The sequence below is a fragment of the Dermacentor andersoni genome, chromosome 5 (genome assembly GCF_023375885.2).
Source record: "Dermacentor andersoni chromosome 5, qqDerAnde1_hic_scaffold, whole genome shotgun sequence".
Lineage (NCBI taxonomy): Eukaryota > Metazoa > Arthropoda > Arachnida > Ixodida > Ixodidae > Dermacentor > Dermacentor andersoni.
Window position 1 is genome coordinate 144,806,524 of NC_092818.1, and position 22,927 is coordinate 144,829,450.

The 22,927-nt window shown below is 45.4% G+C and overlaps 1 protein-coding gene across 1 annotated transcript in view; it reads left to right on the plus strand.

Annotated features, from left to right (window-relative positions):
• The first annotated feature begins 2,979 nt into the window (after nucleotides 1–2,979).
• Nucleotides 2,980–22,927, plus strand: part of LOC126531340 (colorectal mutant cancer protein) — a 40,249-nt gene continuing 20,301 nt past the window's right edge. The window contains exons 1-12 of the mRNA XM_055071109.2: nucleotides 2,980–3,410; nucleotides 4,656–4,900; nucleotides 5,365–5,513; nucleotides 5,601–5,857; nucleotides 7,189–7,298; nucleotides 7,439–7,581; nucleotides 8,402–8,638; nucleotides 9,376–9,570; nucleotides 13,286–13,447; nucleotides 13,582–13,804; nucleotides 18,886–19,063; nucleotides 22,563–22,794. Coding sequence (XP_054927084.1) covers nucleotides 3,286–3,410; nucleotides 4,656–4,900; nucleotides 5,365–5,513; nucleotides 5,601–5,857; nucleotides 7,189–7,298; nucleotides 7,439–7,581; nucleotides 8,402–8,638; nucleotides 9,376–9,570; nucleotides 13,286–13,447; nucleotides 13,582–13,804; nucleotides 18,886–19,063; nucleotides 22,563–22,794 — 2,256 coding nt within the window. The 5' untranslated portion in view covers nucleotides 2,980–3,285. The remainder of the gene's footprint in view (nucleotides 3,411–4,655; nucleotides 4,901–5,364; nucleotides 5,514–5,600; nucleotides 5,858–7,188; nucleotides 7,299–7,438; nucleotides 7,582–8,401; nucleotides 8,639–9,375; nucleotides 9,571–13,285; nucleotides 13,448–13,581; nucleotides 13,805–18,885; nucleotides 19,064–22,562; nucleotides 22,795–22,927) is intronic.

Here is a 22,927-nt window from a genome sequence, read left to right on the forward strand (position 1 = left end):
TAGCGGCGGGGTTAGTCGGGCGCGACAGGGAGGAGGTTCTTCCTCTTCGGCTCGGATCGGCAAGCTGCGCGGATCGATATTCTGCACATGTGCCGATCCATGCTTCTGCGAGACCGGAATGGACGAACACGTACAATCGTTCGAACGCGCCCCCGTTCGCGTGACCGTACGCGCGAACGTCCAGGCGCTGGTGTCTAGCATGGGACGAACATATTCGCTCGCTATGCAGTCGTGGTGAGCCGGACTTCCGCGATTTGTCGTGTGCCCATCGGCATGTTTTGTGGATAGCAGCCCGGCTAGCAGACAGACAGACAGACAGACAGACAGACAGACAGACAGACAGACAGACAGACAGACAAAGAACTTGAATAACAAGGTCCTGAGAAGATTGCCCTAGGGCAGAGCTGCGGGCCGCTCCCACCTGGGGACTGGTAGGCCGAGCCTAACCGCCGCATCATGGGCCCTCTGGACAGCCCAAGTTTGACGTGCATATTCTGAGCTCCGGATGGCAGAGCTCCATTCTTGTTCTGTGATGCGATTGGGTCCCTGTAACGAGGGGCATCGCCAGAGCATGTGTGCGAGATTGCTAACAGCGGCTAGCAGGCATTATTCTATGAAAGTGCAATAAATGCCCTTGTGATTGTTTGCACTACTGTGTCGTTCCTTTGTCCCAAGAGCACGGGTAAGAACCCCACAAGTATAGTAAAAAAAATACATAAGAAAGTGGACGGGAAAACTGCGCCGCAGTAGCTCAATTGGTAGAACATCGTAAGCGTAATGCGAAGACGTGGGATCGTTCCCCGCGTGCAGCAAGTTATCCACTTTCATTTCCATTAATTTATCATTTCAGTTAGTAAGTACAAGTAATTTCCCCTGTGTTTTGCTTGGTGTCATTGTTTGTTGGCTTCTTATGATGTTCTTTGTTATACAGGTCATTTTGTTGCAGAGGCGTTCTACTGTACAAAAAAGGCTTTAAATCTGAAACCCACGCGGTTTGCTCAAGCTGCAGAAATATTCTGACTTTTCTCGGGTCCCGTCGTCAGAAAACATTTGATGCCGACGAAGGTTAGTCATACTATTCTATTGGCTGTGTCCCATGCTATATATTACATTCGAACCTCGTTATAACGAAGTCGAAGGAGAAGCCAAAATTAGTTTGTTATATCCATTTAATTCGTTATACCGACTATCGCCATTTACTGCAGTATATGTCCAATTGTATACACGACTTTGAACATGCAAAAAAGACTACGGCTCCGCCACGCAGCCGCGTGTGCGATGAAAATTCAATAAAACAAGAGCAAAAGACTCCGGCGTGCAGCACGCGGCTATTTAGTACCTGACGCGACAACAGTTACGATAGCGTCCTTATTATGTTCCAATGTAATGGTCTTTCGCTTCCGCTTGGCTAGCTCATATTGTCGTGAAACCCGTTGAAGTATACGGTCGATCTAGCTTGGCACAGCGCCAGAAACGCGGACGCGTTCGGCCCTTGAAAGCGAAACTATCTGATCCACCGCTTTCTCGTGACCCCGCTGTGTGCGCGCCAGCTTGGCTTGGCCGGCTCGATCGTACCTTTTTCACGTAATCTCAAAGGTCACACCTAGCCGCGTCAGCAGAGCCCGGCGCGCCGCAGTGAGAGAGAGAGGCACTGGTTTTTAGCAAGCATCAACATCGATACGTAGCGCGGTGCAGCTAGGCCGTGTCCTGCGACATTACGATTTCGATCTTGGAGGATGAAGCTATAGGTTCGCCAGCTATGTGCCGCAGCGAAAGAGAGGCGCGATAGTTTTTCCCTCCTCCATGTGCGATAAGATAAGGAGTGCTCCTTTTGTGCGCGACCACTGTGTGCACGGCGGTGAGAAAGACCAGTGTTCTCGACGGCGTATTCGATGCGGGAATATTGAACTGCTGCGCAGATCGAGTGCAGAACCTGGCGGAAAGCGATAGGCTCGGTGGCGTCGGTGCGCGGTCCTTCTTTTTGCTTTCTGAGATAAACCTATAGTTCGTTATATCCATTGGCAGAACAAGGTTACTTCGTTAAAATGAGGTTTAAAATACGTGGGTCTCGTCTCAAGGGGAATCGCATTTACTTCGTTATATCCCGATTCTTTATAACGAGGTTCAAGGGCATAACTATTTTCAAGTTTCTTCCGCTTCACTCTCTTACTTTCTCTTCCCTCAGCTTCCTCTCAATAGTACTTTGCCAACTCTTGGGCCACCTTTTCTTCCTCTGGCCAATAGAATCTATCCTCATCGCCTGCTTTTCATTGCAGCACTCATCTCCTCAATTATTAGGTGCATGGTTGCACAGCCAAACCAACTCGCTTTTCCCTCTTGAATCTTGTCTTTAACATTTGCAAGATTAATTTCTTAAATATGGTCATTAAGACCTCTATTGTTGTCACTTTCCATTGATCTATCTCGGTCAGCATCCACCTTTCAGTCACCTAGCCTTTCCTTGAATCTGAAAATTTTCCATGTGATTGTTTCATTGTCAAAGATATGACTGTACTACTGTCTTGAAAAGACGAACCTGTAATTTCTCCTCGAACGACTTGAACATCCTATCATCTGGTAAATGTCAGTGGTCATACATAGAACTAAGGTGCATATAAGCAAGACGGGTATGCAAACAATGGAAATATGAGTGGTAAATTATGAACAGATATGTGGCGTTGATTTTGCTCGATTGCAATTGACGTAATGAATCGTATGCGCTCTTGGTGCACGCTTGGTGCAGATATCGGATTGACCGAGTCTTGTATGTGTTTGAGGTACGGTTTCAATTTTCGCTACAACTTTCCTTGACTACAATCTAGTACAAATTACTTGCTTTGTGATAAATTTACTTCATAGAAAGGCAGCTCTACGTTTTGGTGTTCCAGCCCTTGCCATGCGAGCCCATGCTGAATTGTCTTGAAGCTTTAGCGGGCGTAGCGTCGTAGTCTGGCAACAAGAGAGTTACTGTTTCGGGAGGGGAAATGTGTTTTCGTATCAATGTAATTTCGGTCTTGACCTTTGGTCGTGCTGATTGCCGTTTACTTTGCGCGCTTTTGCGCCTTAAGTCTTAACTCTTTCGGTTGCTGGTATATATTCAACAGCTCATTTCAGCTATGAAGCGAGTAGCTTTGTGCGTATCCTGCTTGAGCGCATGCCGAGCGATCCGTGCGATATGGCATCGCCGGAGAGGGCTCTTCGGCCTAATGTAAACAATTGACGTCCTGAACTTCAGGTCGCAGCTGGAACTGCAAGTCGCGCCTTTAAGGCTGCCCATGGGTAGAAATGCACATGGCCAGCGACGTGAACAGTGAATCTAGTGGGAGTGATTCCGGCTCAACTCCGGAAGAAGAGCGGATTCGGCGGCTCTTCCAGACCTGTGATGGCAACGGGGACGGTTACATTGACAGGCTAGTGAAGCTTTGCTCATCTTTAGTAGCAGTTTCGCTGCACTGATTTTCGTCAGATGTTGTAAGCAAGCCGAGTTCCAGCTGAAAAAGCTTCTAATTCCAGCCAAACAGGTTGCGATTATATGAATTTAAGCGTGTTGCATGGTTTCGACTGCCTACCGCCGCCGCAGTGTTTCTGAACAGTAAATATACTTGCAGATCTATTCTTTTACCGTAAGGTCTGTAGATGACGGCTCCTTCATGTCTTCTACGGCACAATGATGCGATTATTACTAGGAGTCCTAACGTGGGCCAAACTTGTGCCGCGCAGACAGCTTGCTTTTTATTGTTGCACACGCTAAGGTGCGACTCTAGGCATGTGAAACTTTGACAGCCAGTAGCATGCAGAGACCTTAGCTAAGGATTATTTGAATGCTCTTAAGTGCGTCTTTGATGCTGTAACGCGCCATAATACGTCTGAAGTGATGTCTCTACTGAACTGATGCGATACCGATCACGCCCTGCTTCGCGAGCTGCTCCGTGCTTGAACACCAAAGAGTGGAATGAGCTGCTTGTATTCCACGTGCAAGAAGGATGATTCAGGGTGATGATATGGGTGCGAATTAAATGCACAATGGTAACGCACATATTCCATCCCCCTTTCCTTTTGTGAAAATGCTGAAAGCATTTATAATGCATCAAATGGCAAAAGCGTATAGCACGTGAGGATTTGAAGTCGGCACCTTCCTATGATGTAATCCATTTCCCGGCAACAGGTGTTTTGACACCTGCGTTTATTAGTGCATTTATGCCTTCTGCAAGGAGCTGTCATCTCTTGTTTTCAAGTGTTTACTGCAATAAAGTATGGGTACCTGGAGCCAACCATATGAAAACAATATCCAGTGTCCGAAGTGATTGCAGTGAATGTCCGCCATCTGCTTCGGACATGTCACCCTGCGAAAGTGTACTTGAGGTGCGAAGTTGAGAAGTGACCAAATAACTATGAACGATGGCTCATGGACAGTACCTTTTATAAGTCACTTTTGCAGGAACTACATGAAATGGCCCTCCATGATTAAATGTAATTTCATCCTTACATTATGTTGTGGCAAACCCGGCAAATAAAAAAAATATATAGATAATAAAAATTATAGATTATTTTCACACTTAGAAGTTTAGCGAACAAATCATGCTAAAGTGTTTGAAGTGCTGACACAACTCTTTTCCTAACACTCTGTTTGCTTCTTTCTCGCTATACCAACTTAGCCAAGACCTGTTGGCTGTGTGCCGTCAGCTGAATCTTGAGCACAGCGTCGCAGAGCTGATGGAAGAGCTTGGAGCTGATGAGGATGGGCGCATCTCGTACGCTGTGTTTCTTCGGAGCCGCATGCAACTTATGGGCGAGATCAAAGCCCTCACACATCAGGAAGAGGAGAAAACACTGGAAAAGTGCCCCGCTACATCTGCGCAGGCTTCAGGTTCCTGGAAGGCAGGGAGTGACGCTAGTCAAGGTAGGAGCAGTGTTTTGCGTACAGATCGTTTTTGAACATATTCACTACTGCAATGTGTGAGGCAATGTGCAATTATGTAGCAGCCTTTGCTGTGTGCCCCAGCTTGCAGCTGCTGAGCAAAGAGGGGAACACGAAGCGACATGTTGCATCTAGCAGTAGATAACTGTGCACTTATGAGGGTTGGTCATATGTTTTTTAGGTTGTGTTCAAAATTTGAATGCAGCAACTCAAGCCATTTGTGATAAGTTCATTTTCTTTAAACCATTTCAAACATCAACATTTTTTTCTTTGGTCTCATTTGTATTGATGAAATCAAGTTCTCAAGCCAAGTAGTTTCAGGAATAGACACCTCTTCTATATTAGGGCAGGCAATGGCACAGTTCCTTTGTCCCTGCTTGCCTTAACTTGCTATGTATACACATGGAATTTACATCTGATGCTTTGCATCACTGTGGGTACTGCAGGAGCTCTGTCCGAACGGCATGAAAGTTGGGAGTTCGACTCTGGCACGCGAGACTTGAGCCCAGAGCCTAACACGCTGCAGAGGTTGATTGAAGCTTCTGGCGGACCCATACCCAGCAACACTGGTGACCTACTTGAGCTGGCAAACAAGGTGAGCGGGCGAAATTGAGCGCTGACATAACAGGCCATCTGAAAGTGCTAGTTTTTGCCCATAACGTTGCACTAACCTTCCTACCAGTTACACCTGGCTGCTATATCATCACTGAAAAATGAAGTGTACGACCTCGCTGGTCGACTGCAGCAAGTGTCCCACGAGAAAGATGCTCTGGAGAGGAAGCTGAGCAAACGGCAGCTGCAACGCCTGCAGGTTTCTCGGGACCAAGAAGATCGGCTGGAACAGCAGGCACAGCGTTATGAGGAGCGCATCACAGAACTCCACAGTGTCATTGCTGAACTCTCCAAGAAGCTTGACATCCAGAGGTCTGCAGTGATCAAGTCAGTGCCTGTTTCCTCCTGCCATTTGTTAATTTCACTGACCATTTTTGTCTGTATACTGTGAGCAAGCTCCTGCACCAATGAACAAGCTTGAGGTACTAGATGTAATGCCGTTATCATTCATTCTCTAATAAGGGCTGTACACGTTTAGCCCAGCTGCACCCTCATATTTGAGGCCGACCACGGTACAAACTCCTTTTGGTAGGCTTCTCGCTTTTCTGAGAAAAGAATGCAGAGGAGATGGGAATGTGTGAAAATCTCAAAAATGACAGTCATTTGACAGCCAGGTTATATTGGCAGGTTGACTGCAGTTATGCTGAACCTCAGTTATAAGACTTTGCCATTATGCTAAGTTATGTAAAGAACTTGCTCAGGAAGCAGCTGTGGCCATGATGTACCACATATTTGTGAAGCACGCACATGTGTAAACAAGCACAATTTGCTTGCTCCATACAGTACTGTAATCTTAGATGGCTAAACTTGCAGCTGAGACTGAAGCAAAAACATTTAAAGGTATTGTAGATGTTAACTGGTGCAGTGTGAGGCAGGAAAGATGGACACAGAAAAGACGAAGATGAGTGATTGTCTGCGTCTTTTCTTTGTCTCTCTGTCTTGCTTCGTGATGCACGAGCATTATGGAAAACCAACTAGCCAGAACCGCCACCCGTCAAAGTTACATTACAGATGGCCACAAGCTTTCAAATCGAAGGAGTGCTGTTTATGCTTAATTTGTGTATGTAGCCATAAACAAGACACTTGACCTCAGATTTAAAGGGACACTAAAGAAAAACACTACACGAGTTTAAACTGACTAGGCATTTTTTTCTGGAAAGGAAAAAGAAGACCAAACTTTAATTTCTCTAATCTCCAATACCCCAGCATGGTCTGTCACTGTGACATCTTGGATTTCAAGATATTGTTTCATATTTGGGCTTCCTGACATAGCAGAAATTCTTGAAACTTGCCAGGTTCCATTTTTGACTCCATTATTATACACTGTAGTCCATCTTTACTGACAAAAATGTTAACTAAGCCTGAGCAGACACAGTCGACATCCTTGACCTCACAGAAAGCTGGTGTGGGAACTTGGAGATGGCGGTGCCACCTGTGTTCCGTTTGTGCATATTTTCTGGCTTATCAAGCCTCTTCTGGCTGCAAGAGTGGCACTTTTTTGTATTGTATAATCATAATTTACTAATACAGCTCAACATTGTTTTACCTTTAGTGTCCCGTTAAGTGAAAAGAAATCTACAGGCTTTTTCTCAAGCTCATGTGGTACTGCAATGTGGCTGTGCTTTAATTTTGTCACTGATTTAAGCATTTCCCTGTAGGGAAGAGGATGAGTACAGTCAGCAGTCGGGAGATGAATCAAGGATCAGTGATGTCTTGAGCCACTGCACAAGCAACGAGAACTTAGCTACAGAGTCTATTAGTGACAAAGGTGACTATATTCTGTTTTACGAACTCACACTTTTGCATGTCTTTTTGTCATCTGCATTGATGCTCAAGATGCATAATGCCAGCAGTGATATTGTGATGAAGGGCCTCCCCCCCCCTACTTCTTGTTTTCTTCCTTTTCAGACAACGAATCCCCACCAGAGTTTACTGATGTTATTTCCGGAAAATGTACCACCACAGAAGTAGTTGTTCCAGTGCAAACTCATGAAGGAGAAGATACCAGTAGTGGCCTTGGAGACAATGAAAGCTTTGATGAGAAGCCCCAGGTGAAGCAACAGTGCCTTTAGAAATACCTGTTTGCTTGACGTAAATTTTCCGCTTTCAATGAAAATGCTTCCAGTTTTTTATAAAGGTGCCTGAGAAAAATTTTTTTGCCACATTAAAACAATCCTCTCGGGGTGTGGTCCCGGGCATTGCATTTTTAAGGAAGAGCATGACTGTATAAATAAATTGAGCTTTTGTTTTAAGCATTAATTTACCAATCTTAGCTTTTACTATGGCATGCTGGAAAAGCCTGTTAACAGCCCTGCTTTTCATCTTTGCAATTGATGGGAAGAGAGAGAAGACAAAACCTGGAAGGTTATACTTCTTTACCACCGTTATGGTGACGCCTCCCTTGAATCAAGTGTAAGATGTGAAAACTTAGGAGGAAAGTAGGCATATGGAAGTGAAATAGGGTGTCTCATGCTTTTTGTTCAACAAATAAATATTCATCGCAGCGGCTCAGTGGCTATGTTGTTCTGCGGCTGAGCATGAGGTCGCAGGTTCAATTTCCGACTTAAGCTACCGCATTTTGATAGGGGTGAAACGTGGTACGCACGTTAGTGAACCCCAGGTGGTCAAAATTAATAGAGCCCTCCACTGTGGTGCCTGCCATAGCCTCAGTGTTGCTTTGGAATGTTAAGCCTAACAAATCAATTGATCGACCAAACAAACTTGAGTAGTTCTGATTTTCATAAGAACCACCAATGCAGTGTGCAACCTGTGTCCCTGTGTGCAATTTGAAACATTCCCATCCTCCTCAGCTAACCAGAAGATTTAGCTATAAGCTGGCTCAGATGCGTATTTGGAAAATGCCCTGTGCAGGGCTTTCGCAGTAGCAGTAGCAGCCATGGCGTGCGTGGTGGTCACGTGACAAGTGTGGAGCACCGTGCCACATCGTGCCAGAGCTTACAGGCATCCCAGCTGCAGGAGGAAATGGCGGCTCTGCGGTCACAAAATGTAAGCCTGCAGGAGCGGCTGGCCCGCCAGGAAGCCGACTTGCAGAGGGCAAGGGCTGCTACAGCTGCACTACGTGAAGACAGGGATCGCTGCCAGCGCAAGGCAAGTTTTTTCTTTAACAACCAACAGCTGTCTTTGTCACATTCAACGCTGACCCCGTCTACTTTCCATCCATGCCTCGAAACCCCTTGTCCAGGAGCAAGAGGTTACATGCACTCTATTCCTGTGACGGCCAGGGTTTTCAGTTACCATGGCAACATTCAATTCCACAATCACATCGCAAACACTTTAATATTACACAGAGGGCTTTTAGAGTAAAGCTTTTTTAAGCAAACACTTCTGGACTTTGCTGAGTGTTGCTGATGAGTGCTGCTATCCTGCTGAATAGTTCGCACACAGAAAATAAAAAAATGACATGTCCCATGGTGGACTTTAACCTTGGTCGCCCAGTGCTCTGACCATTAGGCCATATTCGCATGCATACTTCTGTTGTGCCAATGCCAAGTAACTCTTCAAGGCAACAGGTGCGTGCATCACTTCACACAGCTTGTGTGCACAAAAGCATATAAACCTGAGAGAACTGCTTCGTGAAACTTTCACTTCACATAGGTTCCAACATGTGCATTGTAAATTTTTATACTGTGTCATGGGACTGCAGGAATAGAACATCGTATGCAAGCACTCTGAACATGCTGTTAGCATCACAGAGGTTAGCAACATTCTAAATGGAGAAAATGTATCACTAAGGTTCTACGGTACACGGTTTCAGCTGTAAATACAAATTAGAAAGAAGTTTTTATGACTTACATGGAGTGTGCTGTATCTGTTGACTTCCTCAGTTTCGTGACCTCCAGCAACGTGTTGCCACAAGTCCCCAGAGTAGCTGTGGTCAGATTCCAGGTGGCAGCGCATCCCCATTGGCTGAGCAGGCAGCACAACCTGTGGCCAAGATGGCTGAGCGAGTCCGCTTGCGCAAAACAGAACCCCCTGCTTCACCGAGGCTTATCCTTGGATCAGAAATGGCCAGCCTTGGGGTGAGTACGAGTCTGCGGTTTTTGGCAGTGTGAGAGTCGCAGACAACTGCAGTACACGCCACTCAAAGTATGACTGCTCATGTAACATAAAATAATTCGGACACGCTCTGTTTTCAGATACTTTCACAGCACTATCATTTGCTCCACAGAGATAATGTATATGAACAACCGAAATTTCAGACTGTTTACAGTGCACTATTCTATAATTCCGACTCCGCCTGCACGACCACATGCTAATTCTGCCGCCGTGATAAACAGAAAGAGCAATGTTTTTGTTTCAGTACGTTGCCAGCACCTCTTCCAAACCAAAGTAGCGAAGCCCAGTCAAATGAGTAATCACCAACTACACGCAAATCACCGGACAAGCCAAGCGAACCAGCTAAGGAAGGCTACAGCTGCAGATTGTCATGTCCAGTGTTTTTTTTATTTTTTTTTTCAAATGCAGTGTTTGTTCCATAACAAGTTAAATAGTGACACCAGGAAACACGGTACCAGGTGACTTCATTGTCTGCTGCTAGGACTCTTTGGATGCTCGGGGTCGTGGTAGTCACGTGGCCAGTGTGGAGCACTGTGCCACATTGTGGCAGAGCCTATAGGCATCCCAGCTGCAGGAGCTTGATCTCACTGTCGGTAAGCCTGACGTAAGTGATGCAGCAGCTTGACAAGAATGATCACTCATGCTCACCTGGTGGTGAAGTCGAATTGCTCAAGCAACTAATGGGTGTCTACCAGAGTTACGGAGTGGGACCTTCCATTCCATTCCCACTCCATTCCAGAGAGTGGAAATCCTCATTAATTCCACTTGTTTAACTCCTCAAAATGGTGACAGTTGGACCATTCCCACTTCTGGAGTGACTGAGCTGAACGAATCCATTCCTCCAATTCCAGTAAATTAACGCTTTCTCTATAATTGTTTATTATCTACACTTGCATGCCTCATAAGCAAGGTCATATTTTTGAAGTCTTAACAATGCTACAAATGATTTATGCACAACATTTTTCTCATAAGCAAGATGTTTGTGGCCTGCTATCTCTGCACAGCATTGTTGTCTATAATATGTCAATTCTCTACTCTCTTAAAGTGAAGCTTTCTTTGTGAACTCTCCCAGACTTTCCTGACCGTGGCTGGGCACTGCTGTCTTGCCGAATAGCTCACATAAAGAAAGAAAAGAAAAAGAAAACGAAATTATGTGCCCGACGGTGGTGTAAACCCTTGGTTCCCCAACACAGCAGCCAGATGCTCCAGCCATTAGGCCAAAATCACATGTACACTTCTATCATGCCAGCACCAATTAGACCTTTGAGATGATCGCCACGGGTGCATGAGCAGACAGGTGCACATGCCAGTTTCCTTTACACAAAGTATGCGGGACTGAAATGGATGAATTGACAGCATTTGATTAATAGCTTCACAAAGATTCCACGATGAGTGTTCGATCTGCATAAATTTTGACAAGAAGCGTTTTGTAAGGTTTGGTTTCTGGAGAAATCTCTCTGCCTAGAGCTGTAAAAAGGATTATTCAGCCCTCGAAAGAATCATTGTGCGAACACTTGGATGGTAGAGTACACACCTGGTCAATAATACGGTACCCATACACATGGAACCTTATTTCGCAAGCACATACACCAAATGTTTACTCAAGGCAATTAATTATACATGTTTAATAAGACTAGACAAAGAAACATGTAAACATTATTATATAAATTTTATTGTCTTGCTTGTCAAATAGCGTCAACAAACATATGTTAATTGCATGGATTAGAAGCCACTGATATTTCATGTGATTCCTAAACATATTGAGTTTGTGGCGATCAAAATATCTCCAGAAGATGCCAATTTGTGGTGACAGACTGAATTGCAGTCCCCTTTTCAAAGCCACAGCAAATGGATAAAGCAAGGAGCCAGAGCAAAGGCCCACTCTCTAGGCTTCTTTAAAACCATAATTTCGAAAATGGTTTATACTAATCAAGGCCTTCATAAGTGAAATTATGCTTTGGCGTGTTAACGTAGTTTTTCTTCCATTTAGGATTAAGCCAAACACGACACTAATTTCTGACATCACGGTGCACCGATTCTTCACGTACTGTAGTATACAGCTGCCAACTTACGATCACTGAGGTTAGCTTCATTTAAGCTGCACACATGTTAGGCAGTTCACGACCACATTACATGCTACGACACAAGGAAGGCCTGCGTTCTAAAGAAGATCTGCCATTTCGAAAGAATCTGTAATCCCTCCGAAACTAATCCACGTAAAGCAAAGGACAAAATAATCTTGCAGTGTTGTGTATACCATGCATCCAGCTAGATTATTCCGTCATTTTGAGGACTAACATAAAAGCGAAACACGTTGATATTCTTTGCAGAGTGATATTTTTTGTTTCGCACCTACAGGCATATTAAGGGGCCCAATTTTTTTTTGGACACCTCTGTCCTCTTGTTATTGTGCTTACTCGACAGTGTGCCAAAAAACATGACGTACATTTTAAATCACCGTAGACTCGTGCGAGGTGCGACATCATTTTTTTGCCTCCAAATTTCTGTCGTAGGTCAAGTGTTATCTTGCTAAACCGAATCATATTTCTTGACATCTGGAAGTTGCAGTCTTTAAATGCACTTCAATCTTGTAACACAGAAAGGTTTCCATGTCTTTAGAAATGTAGAATGTGCAGAATACGGCATTGTTTATTTTTACCACTGCAGAGGTGGTCACCTAAAGGTAGACAGACACTGAAAGAACTGGTAGGAGAAATACAATATAGTATTGACAAATTCTAGTCTAGCCTAAATGGCAAATTTACAAGTTTAGCTGTTTTGTACCATTCCAATTCCATTCTGTCATCTCGGCTTCCCATAGCATTCTCATTCCATCTGTCGGATTGTTGCCATAATTACATTCCCATTCCATTATGGGTGTTTCAAAATGTGGAATGATTCAGAAATCACTTAAACTCCAGAGTTGCCACTCCGCGATGCTGGTGTCTGCTGGGTAATGCCAGTTGTGCACTCTTCAGCCATTCAGTTTTGCTCTCGCAGTTGAAATTTGCCAGAAATTATTACACCACAAAAGTTAGCGGTATTGGCTTTCAGCTAGTGTGGAAATGGTTATGATCTGCTGTCATGGCAACACGCTTAAGTAGCATCACAAAAAGGTTCTGTGAAGCTGAAGGACAACTTGTTAACAGCTCTAGCGGTGATACGAAGGACTTCATGTCAAGTGACAGCTTGAATGAGTGACTACAGCAGAGTGCCATGACAACAATCAGTAATTTACTTAGTCTACCATAATTTTTCGTACCGTCAAAATCACACTAAATTGCTTAATTTTGGTTCCTCCATAAGCGTATAATATTATCTTTGTTAGTCAGACATTACCCACCTTCCGTCAGTTTGGCCACTAGAGGCATGAAAGAAAAATGGGGCGCTTATATTCAGGAAAATATGGGGATATCCAGTATGATGGCCCCGTGTGGCGGCATTGTATTTCCAGCCTACTGGCACTCCAGCCTACTCCAGCCAGGCTGCTGGCACTCTGGGCAATGAACAGCATGAAAAGAATACTTGCGAGATGTCTACCCTGTACACATTACTCTCATCATATCCATGCTTGCTAGTTTTGTGAGCAGTCAATTCAGTGTGTGCAGCCTTGACAGATGGAAAGAGCAACTAGCGAACTTCGTGCTTGGTTTATTAGTACGGTGCCTCTCTACACAGATCTCCAGCAGCAAGGTAGCTGAGCAGCTGGTGCAACAGCTGCAGGAAGAGGCACACACTCAGGAAGCCATTGCTGCCCAGCGGCTCTGCTCTTCAGGCTCTCCCCTTCCCGAGGGCCGTGTACGTGAATTCGAAGTGGAGATAGAGTGTCTAAGCAGCAAGGTGCGTGTGCATGTATGCTGAAGAACTAGGTAGTTAATGCCATTTTTTTGTGCCTGTGTGCTACAGGTGTAACTTGCCGTGGAACAGTGTTCCATCTGTGCTTTTGCAACTCGTGCACTGTGTGCTTTTCCAAGGTGGAGCACCTCCGATGCCAAAATGACCTTCTTCAGCTGGCACTGGAAGAGAGCCGAGGCCAGTGCGATCGGCTCAGTGTGCTATTGGGAAAGCATGAGTCGAACCAGACTGCCCTGCAACTGGCCCTGGCCTGTAGCGATCGAGCTCTAGAGGCATTCGATGCGTTGCTGGCCCTGGCTGACACTGGTCGACCTCTGGCAAACTACAGAGCAGCTTCCCCTTGTGAGTTGTTTTCTGCTTTGCAATGTGGTAACCACAAGTGATCTGTCATGGTAGCTCAGCAACTATGGCATTCTGCTGCCGAGCACAAGGTTGCAGGTTCGATTCCCAGCCATCGCGATCACATTTCAGTGTGGGGCAAAATGCAAAAGCATTCATGCACTTAGATTATGTGCTTATTAAAGAACACCAGATAGTCAAAATTAATCCGGAGCCTTCCACTATAGTGCCTCTTGTTGCCCCTATCTATCACGTTAAACCAAATAAGTAAATAAATAAATAAAATCATCAATCAATAAAAAAAATTACTTTCAGGGGTATTTTTGACATGATCATCAGCCAGCATAGCCACATTGATTAAATGATGCACAAAGCCCATGCTGTTATCATGACCAAGACTGCGGGGGTACTGCAATTTACATGCTTTAAATGGAACACACTTCAGCCAGCATTGCAGGCTGGCCTCTTTCTGTTGCATTGACACCTCGTGACAGCCACATCAAAATGCCACATTTGCCTGATATTGCCCATGTCTTCAAAGGATGTGGATCTAGAGATTGCAAGAACAAAATTACATTCACGGCATTGAAAATTACTGACTATCAGAGCCAATATGAACGCCATGTCATCACAAGATGGTAACAGAACAAGTTTCCATGTGAGCTGATGATGATGATGCACTATATTTACTACAAAAGCTAACCCAAAAGTTGTTTTACTTTTGAAGCTAGAGGCAAAATAGATTTCTGGAAACTTGCAAGTGCCCCCGGACGAACTGGCAAAGTTATTGGTCACAGTGTCGGCCACCATATAATTTACAGTTGCAAAGACATTGAAGAAATAAGTGTTAGCGTTCAATTAATATAGTGACACAACATATTACTGCCATCAAAACAAGTTGTATGTATGAGGCATGTACCGTAGTGGGACGCCTCTATGGCACTTCCCTAAGAACACTCCGTGCCATGTAAGTCTACGCAAGGCCTCCGAAATGCATGGCACGCCGGTGTGTGCAAACTCTGGGAAATGCATCATGCGGCAGCCAAGCTCATCTCTCTGCTTCTTTCTGGACACGCGTCACCTAATGACATGGCTGAGAAGTCACACATGGCCTCTGAGATGGGAAGCATGGCACCCCAGTGCCTGCAAACACTGAGAATGCTGAGCCTGCTAATATGCCAGGTCTGCAAAGTCTGCAATAAACCGCCAGTATAGGCATAGAGGCCCTGCCTTTTTATCGAATGGTACGGGAAACTGCACGACGGCGACAATTTTTTCAGGATCCGGGCGGACACCTACGTGGCTGACGACGTGACTAAGAAACTGTAGTTCCGCAAACCCAAAGTGGTACTTCCTCGGCTTCAGGGCGAGGCCAGTGGACCGTATGGACTGCAGAACTGCCTCAAGCCGTTTGAGGTGTTCTTCAAACGTTGCGAAGAACACGATGGCGTCGTTGAGGTACGCTAATTAGGTTTTCCACTTCAGACCCGAAAGCACAGTATCCATGAGGCATTTAAACGTAGCAGGGGCAGAGCACAAGTTGAAAGGCAAACCTTAAATTCGTATAGATCGTCTGGTGTCACAAAAGCAGTTTTTTTATGGTCTCTCGGATCTACCTCGATTTGGCAATATCCGCTTTTTAAGCCCATTGAAGAGAAGTAACGTACGTGTCGAAGCCTGTCGAGTGAGTCGTCTATATGGGGAAGCAGGTACACGTCTTTCTTTGTCACCTGATTTAGTTTTCGGTAATCCACACAAACTCAAGCTGCCATCTTTTTTCTTGACTAGAACTACAGGAGATGCCCAGGGACTCGTTGATGGTTGGATCATGTCGTCTTCGAGCATTTTTGTCACTTGTTATTGTATGGCTTCACATTCTCTGGGAGGCACACAATAAGGATTTTGGCGAATTAGTCTTGCCATATCCTCTGTAATTATTCGGTGCTTTGTTAGAGGCGTCTGACCGACGTTGGACACCGACACAAAGCAGTCATTGAACTTGGCCAATAGCGTAAGAAGCTGTTCTTGTTCGTGCTGCGACAAAGCAGTGCTGATGTCAAGTACAGGAGCTGGGTCTAGCGTAGGTGCTTCTTCGAGTAGTGAACAGCAGCCGCAAACATCCGCAACACTGTCAAAATAAGCCACAGCCATGTCCTTTGAAAGGTGCCAATGCCCTGTGCTAAGATTTGTTAGCAACAGGTTCGTGCACCTGTCGGTGAAATTTACGATTCCTCGTGCGACCGAGATACCATGAGTAAACAACAATGTGATTATTTAGTCAGCAACTCCTTCACCATGAAACTGCACGTAACATGCTACCGAAACAAGGGTACATGATTGAGGTGGGATGACGACGTCGTCTTCTGTTAGACGAAAGATGTTGTGTTGCGGCGATAAGCAGTGGACTAAACCTCTTATACAATGTCACCACGCGGTCCGGGATGTTAATTACGGCACCATATTCTTTTGGGAAATCCATTCCAGTAATCAAATCTTTACAGCACACAGGAAGAATGATGAAAGTGGCCACGAAAGAAGAATCCCCGATGTTAATTCTAGCAGTACATCTTCCAGTAGGCATCAGTAATTGGCTGTCTGCTGTTCTTATGTGAATGCCCATCCACGGCATCTTTACTTTCTTGAGGCGGAGGACGCATTCCTGACTCATTATAGAGAAGTCGGAACCAGTGTCGACTAACGCTGTCATCGGCTGCCCTTCCATGAAAACATCAAAGTCTGCATTCACTATTTCTTCGGGGTAGGTGTTCATCGGCTTCACAGAGTTCTGGAGCGGGAGTGTTGGAGGCTTTTTATTGTCTTGCGGCAGGCCTGCAACCTTAGACCCAGAGGTCGCCGCTGTTAGTTTCCCCGGTTTGGGCTGGGCAACCTTCATCCTCAGAGGTCAGCAAAAGTATGTCCAGTAGGTGAAGCCATTTGACGTAGAGGGGTCGGAGAGCGCGACCGACGGCCGAAATCAGAGCGATTATTGAGCACGGATTCGTCATTCGGGTGCACTATTGGAGGTGCCTGAAAACCGTCGTCGTTGCAGCGTAGCATTGAGTCGTCATTTGCACGTCGACCATAGTACCACGGATGAAGAAGTCAAAATGATGTGTCGCAATGCCAACAATGACGCGAAATCTGGCCAGCGCCTCCGCAGTGAAAACACAGTGGGCGCCTGTCGATGGTGCGCCATACGTTGGTTCTCCGAAATTGCGGCCGTACCATAGTGTCGTTTGGTGGCGCTGGACCAAGGTGCGGCGAACGACAGCTGGTGGTATGACTGCGGCGGCACAACAGGTGCGCGCCTTGAAGCCTCCCCTTGCGGCTGAGGCCGGCTGTTGAGACCGGCAGGCCTCCGCCAGTGGCTGGTGGTACGGCAGTGTGGTTGTAATGGTTGGTGGACATCGGACAGCAGCGGCGTAATTCACGGGACGCTGGTGGTCTTGAAGATTGGCTGCTGGGAACACCTGCCTGATTTCATTGCGCACCACTTCGGTGATTGACACTAAAGGTTTGCCCAGTGTCGGTGTCAAAATCTTTTGTATTTCCTCTCTGACGAGCTGTCTGATCAATTCACGCAAGGGGTTCTGATACATAGCAGTCACTGCGGCAACATTGATCGTGCTGCTGGTGGAGAGTCGATCGTGCTGCCTGCATCGTTGATGAAGGGCCCGCTCAATAGCCGTAGCCTCTTTGATAAAGTCAGCAATGGTGAATGGTGGATTTCGCACCAGCCCAACGAGCAACTGCTCTTTTACACCTCGCATGAGGTAATGTAACTTTCTATCTTCAGTCATGTTCAGGTCGGCTCTACGAAAGAGGCGGGCCATGTCCTTGGCGAACATTGTGACTTACTCATTCGGTTGTTGCACCCATACCTCCATGATCTGCTGGGTGCGGTCACGTCGTTCGGCACTTGCAAAAGTATCGAATCTGCCGACAGTCATAGGCTAGCTTCGCAGTTCTCATATCAGGTCCGGTCACTGTCATCAAGGGCGAAATAGACGTAGGAGAGCTTTTTCTGCTCAGTCCACTGGTTATCCACTGGTTAATCTGTGTGACACGTTCATACTTGTCAAGCCAGTATTCAATGTCTTTAAAGACTGCACCGCGATAGCGAACAGGAACCAGTGCATGCAGAATAGTTACCTGTTGTAGGCTGGTTTCGGCCATTGCGAGATGTGTGGAGCCCCTGGAGAGAGGTGGTTGAAGAGGGGACAACTCTGGGGCAAGGCCTAGCAGTCGACGACTAAAGCGATGCATGGGTATCGTAACTGGTGACAATGCGTCCAGACTAGATGAACGACTCCCAGAAGGACTCCGGAGCATCAGGCGCAGTCAGTACCCCGCACCTCCACCAGTGTCGCGGTACAACACGGACAGAAGACAGGGAGACATCAGCAGGACAACCTGTTCAAAAACAAACAGGACAGGGACACATGTTCTTTGACCTCACCCAATCTCACTGACCCACTAGATGGAGTCCATTAATGCACCCATTTTCGTTGTCTGCATAGAATACACGCGTCAATATCAAGTGCGAACGTAAATTCTTAAACAATTAAATTTTCTGGTTGTGAAAATCGAGAACTTTCCCTTATTGTTGTTATAAAATTTCGAGGCATGTCATAAAAGGGTGCACATTATTTCCTGAATTTGGGCCTATAAAATTTTATGCATACATTTTGAGCACATTAAAATCAAGTAAATACAGCACATATGAAATATTATCTCTGTGGTTGCCAACAAGGGGAACTAGAAAATGAATGCTGCTGTGTATTTTATTGCTTGCAAGACCATAGAGTGAAAAACCTTTAGCTGGAGAAACTCTACAGTCTGGCACAGCCTTTAGACACAGGTGACTTTACAAATGTACAAGCTGACAAGATGAAGCTAGAAACCCTTTCATTACATAGCAAACTGCCAGGAAACAGATTGTTTTTAAAACAGATGAACTTACACAAAAGTTAATCACTGTTATTGTTGTTTCCGGAATTATTGACATAAGGCCATGAAATCGTGAGTTGCAAACTCCCACATTTCAAGTGCCATTTCAGTTTTTCTGGGCTTTGATGATGCAGTGGAGGAAGAGGAGATCATGTGCCGCGCCCAAGAAGAGCGGCGACTAGCTGAGGGTCTGGCCCGGCAAGTCCTTCACCGGCTCGACCGTCATTGCGGCGGTGCCTTGGCAGTGACCTCACCTGGCTGTGTGGCAGCCAGCCCCTGGGAGGACCTCTCTTCACACAGCCACACCACCAGGTCTCTATCTTGTATTTTCATTACTGTGGTAGCACTGCTGTAATAGGATTCCCCTCCTGAGCACAAGGTGGCCAGCTTGATTTCCAGCTGTGGCAGCTACATTCAGATCGACGTCAAAATGTGGAAAGTGTGGAAATGCTCACATGGAGAGATTTTCACTTCTAGTTAAATAACCCCAGTTGGTCTAAATATCTAAACTGGAAAAACTGGAAATTCTCAGGGATTTTGAATAGTCTGAAAATACTCAAGGAAAACTCAGGGAATTTCTGCTTCTATCAAGGAAAATTAGCTGTAAGTTTATTGAAAGGGAACGAAAGTCGCACTAATGCTGGCTCAAGTAACAGAGAGGAATCGTAACGAATGGTCTCTGACGCCATGTTGTCAGCTGGAGGAGTTGCCAGTGTACAATTCGACCGATTTTTGGGACATACCCGATAATTCGTATGGCTTCCCAGCACTACCGCGCGCCCCATAGAGTGTATGTATTAGAACGTCTGAAATTTTGGAGGCAAGAACACTTCGCAGTCCGATTTGCCGTACTTTTTGCCATGACCGCAGGTCCGAAATGGAATTAAGCAAAGCCACCACTGCCGCCGTTTTGATTACTTCGCCGCCTCGAAACGGCGCCCTCGCACGCAGATCTGGTGGCAGCCGTAGCCACCACCACAGCAAATGCTAGGCCTAGCTGCTTCGACGTTCGCTATTAATCTTCTTGCCGTTCGGCGGGGAGTTTTCCATTGAAAGAATTCGCCGCTGCCAGCAATGACACCGACTTCGCCTTTGTGGTCCTTGCCGTTGGCTTCGAAGCTCGGAAAGCACGGCGCGTTCCATAATGCCGGTTCCCGAAAGTTATCTTCGTGTCAATACAGCAATGTTACGCGGTGAAGCGTAACAAGCGCGGGAAGGGGCAATTGTAACGGGACGCAGTATTAATTATACACGCATACACCCGCCATCTCCTGTCACAGTACGAGCACTGATATGCCTAATAAGTGTACTAGCAAGCCTCTTCGGATGTGCCTGTGGTGATTTGAGCCCTTAAGGGCAGTCAGGGTTGGTCTCACTACTTTGGCTGCGCGCAGGAAAATCGCACGCCTTAAGTTTTTATATAAACTCTATCATAATAAGCCGAACCTAAATTCCAGTTTGTATTTGAAGCCTCCTGGAAGGGTTTCACCGCAAACTAATCCCAATGACACTATAATGCCTTATGTGCCAACAGTTGATGTCTTTAATCACTCTTTCATTGTCAAGACAATTGTTGAGTGGTACAACTTGAATTCGTGTGTATTTCTGAACAATAACATGGTTGACCCTTTTGAAGAAAACTTGAAAGCGTTCTTTGCATGAACTTTGTGCTCTGTATTCCCACCCTGTAACAGCCCGGCAGGGCTAACAGTATTCGAAATAAATAAAAAAGACATGCATTCATTTTTTCGATCTGCCTGATTTTTCTGACATTTTCGCGGCCGCCAGGGAATGCCGTTCTGAAAAATCGGACGTTGACTTTACAACTGACTAAGAAGATGATTCAAATGGTCTGTGGGGCGAACACACGGCGGAACGAGGGCGAGAACAAAGTACCGTCGCATTGAGGAATGATAGGAAAAGGAACTGGGCCGCCGCCTCTTTGAAGTAGCTTGAGCTCAAAAAGCAAGGTATTGGCTGACACCGAGATGCAGGTGACCATTATCCAAACCAAAATAAACTCTTTAAAGCAGTGGAACACAACACTGCGGCGGCATGCACGGGCAGAGAGTATGTCAGGACAGTTGATGTTGACTTACGAGCTGTTGAGAGAGAATCTCACTTGTGACAAAGTACAGGCCTCATACCAATGAGCTTGCTATCAGTTGACAGAAATAGCTCATATCCCCTTCATTCACAGCATCCACATTTGTGGACGTGGCCTATTTTTGCCATTTCTGTGCAGTGATGGCAAGGAATAGAACATAAACAGTAAGCTTAGGGTAAATTGAACATTCCAATAACCTAAATTACTTTCATTTTACTTCTGAACGATATGTATCATTAGAGTACCGTTTTGGCAAAGGCATTACCGTGTTTTGACGTGACGTTTGACTTGGGCCATGTCGATAGCAACCTCAGAATTTTTCTTTTTTCTTTCTTGAAATGCTTGAGGCCAATGAATAACTTTTGCATGTAATTCAAGCAAAGGATTTCATGCTTTTTATGAAGAAACGTAGCATGACTGACTTTACAATATTCAAATATTTAGTTACTCTGTAATGATGATGTCTCATCATAAAATGCTCGAAGAGTCATTATACCGTCTTGATTTACTTTCAGTGGAGTCTCAAGCACCATCTATGTTTTACACATGTATCGACAGTCGATCATAATTCGTGACTGAAGGGGATGTTCTAAAATATTTGTTTCTGTATGCGTCTCCTTTCGATTCGTATTTGAACATGTTCGACTCGATTTGCAATGGGTTTCACCAATTTTTTTTTCGAAGATATTTTATTCAATGTGCATTTTACTAACCCCTCCCTTCTTATTTCTTTTTGAATAAAATAAATGCTACTCGTTACTATTCAAACTGGATTAAGTTGTTTTCTTTATTTTTTAGCATGCTTACTAGGAAGTGACAGCATCGGGCAACATGGTGTCGGGCAGTTGTGACATAAAACAAAGTTCTGTGTCCCTCAGGGAATTTTGCAAAGGCACTTAGGGAAAACCTGGAAAATTCAGGGAATTTGGAAATGTCAACTTGGTAGACAACCCTTTATCCAGAGGACTCCACTACATGTTGATCAAGAGTGGCCAAACGAGAGAAACCTCGGTGGTAAACCAACATTTCGATAAGGACACGCAGAATGTTGGTGCAATATGCTGAGATATTGGCTGAGATTTTGGCATGTTATGTAAAAAAAATCTAGAATTGTTGAGACTTTTCCAGAGCCCTTGGCTATGTTTTAGGCATGGTGTCCTAGATATAGCAACATGTGTATAAGCATTACTTTTAATCCAATTGTTGAAGCCTCGCAATGACTGCGTGTCTGTACCGAATGCGTCACTGCATTTGAGGAACCTAAAGGGTCGTTGTTGTTCCTGAGATCAGATTGAAAGGAATGACATGGGAAACCAGGGACCCAGGTGTCCATCGGAGACAAGGTTAGTGTTTACACGGCGGAGGGTCACACTAGCAGGTGACCTTCGCAACTTTTTTAGCAGCTAAGCCACAGCCTCAGCAGTACATGTCGTGGTGGTGGCTCAGTGGCTATGATGCTGTGCTGCTGAGTAGGCTCAATTCCAGATTGTGGCGGTTGCATTCCAATTAACGCACAATGCCGAATGCTCATGTTCATTTCACAAGTGGGACAGTTTGAGCGAGTTGATCTATCTATTTCTCACAGACATTGTGTTACTTTTGGATGTTTTAAAGCTTAGAACTTTTTTTTTTTTACATTCTCAGCAGTATGCAAGCTCCCTGTAGAGACATTTTTTTTTTTATCCCCCCCTCCCCCTCTTTCAGCACAACCAGTTCAACTTCCAGCAGTTGTGATGGTGGCGAATTGACTAAGGTCGAGGAGCAGCGCCTGCGTGAGCATCTGGTGCAGCTGCGCGATGAGCGTGCAGCATTGAGAGCTACACTGCTGGAGCTGGAGAGTGTGCACATTGAACCGCGTGGTGCCACAACACTTTTGGATGCCCACAAGCTTGACCTGGAGAATGCCGTGCTCATGCAAGAACTTATGGCCATAAAGGTTTGTGTTCCAAAGCCAGTCCTATTGCTAAAAAGGATGCTCGCCCTTAGTCTGTGTGCTACTTCATAAAAGTATATTTAGCAACAAAATAAGGCAAACTCACTGACCAAGAAGTGTACAAAAACACAAGAAA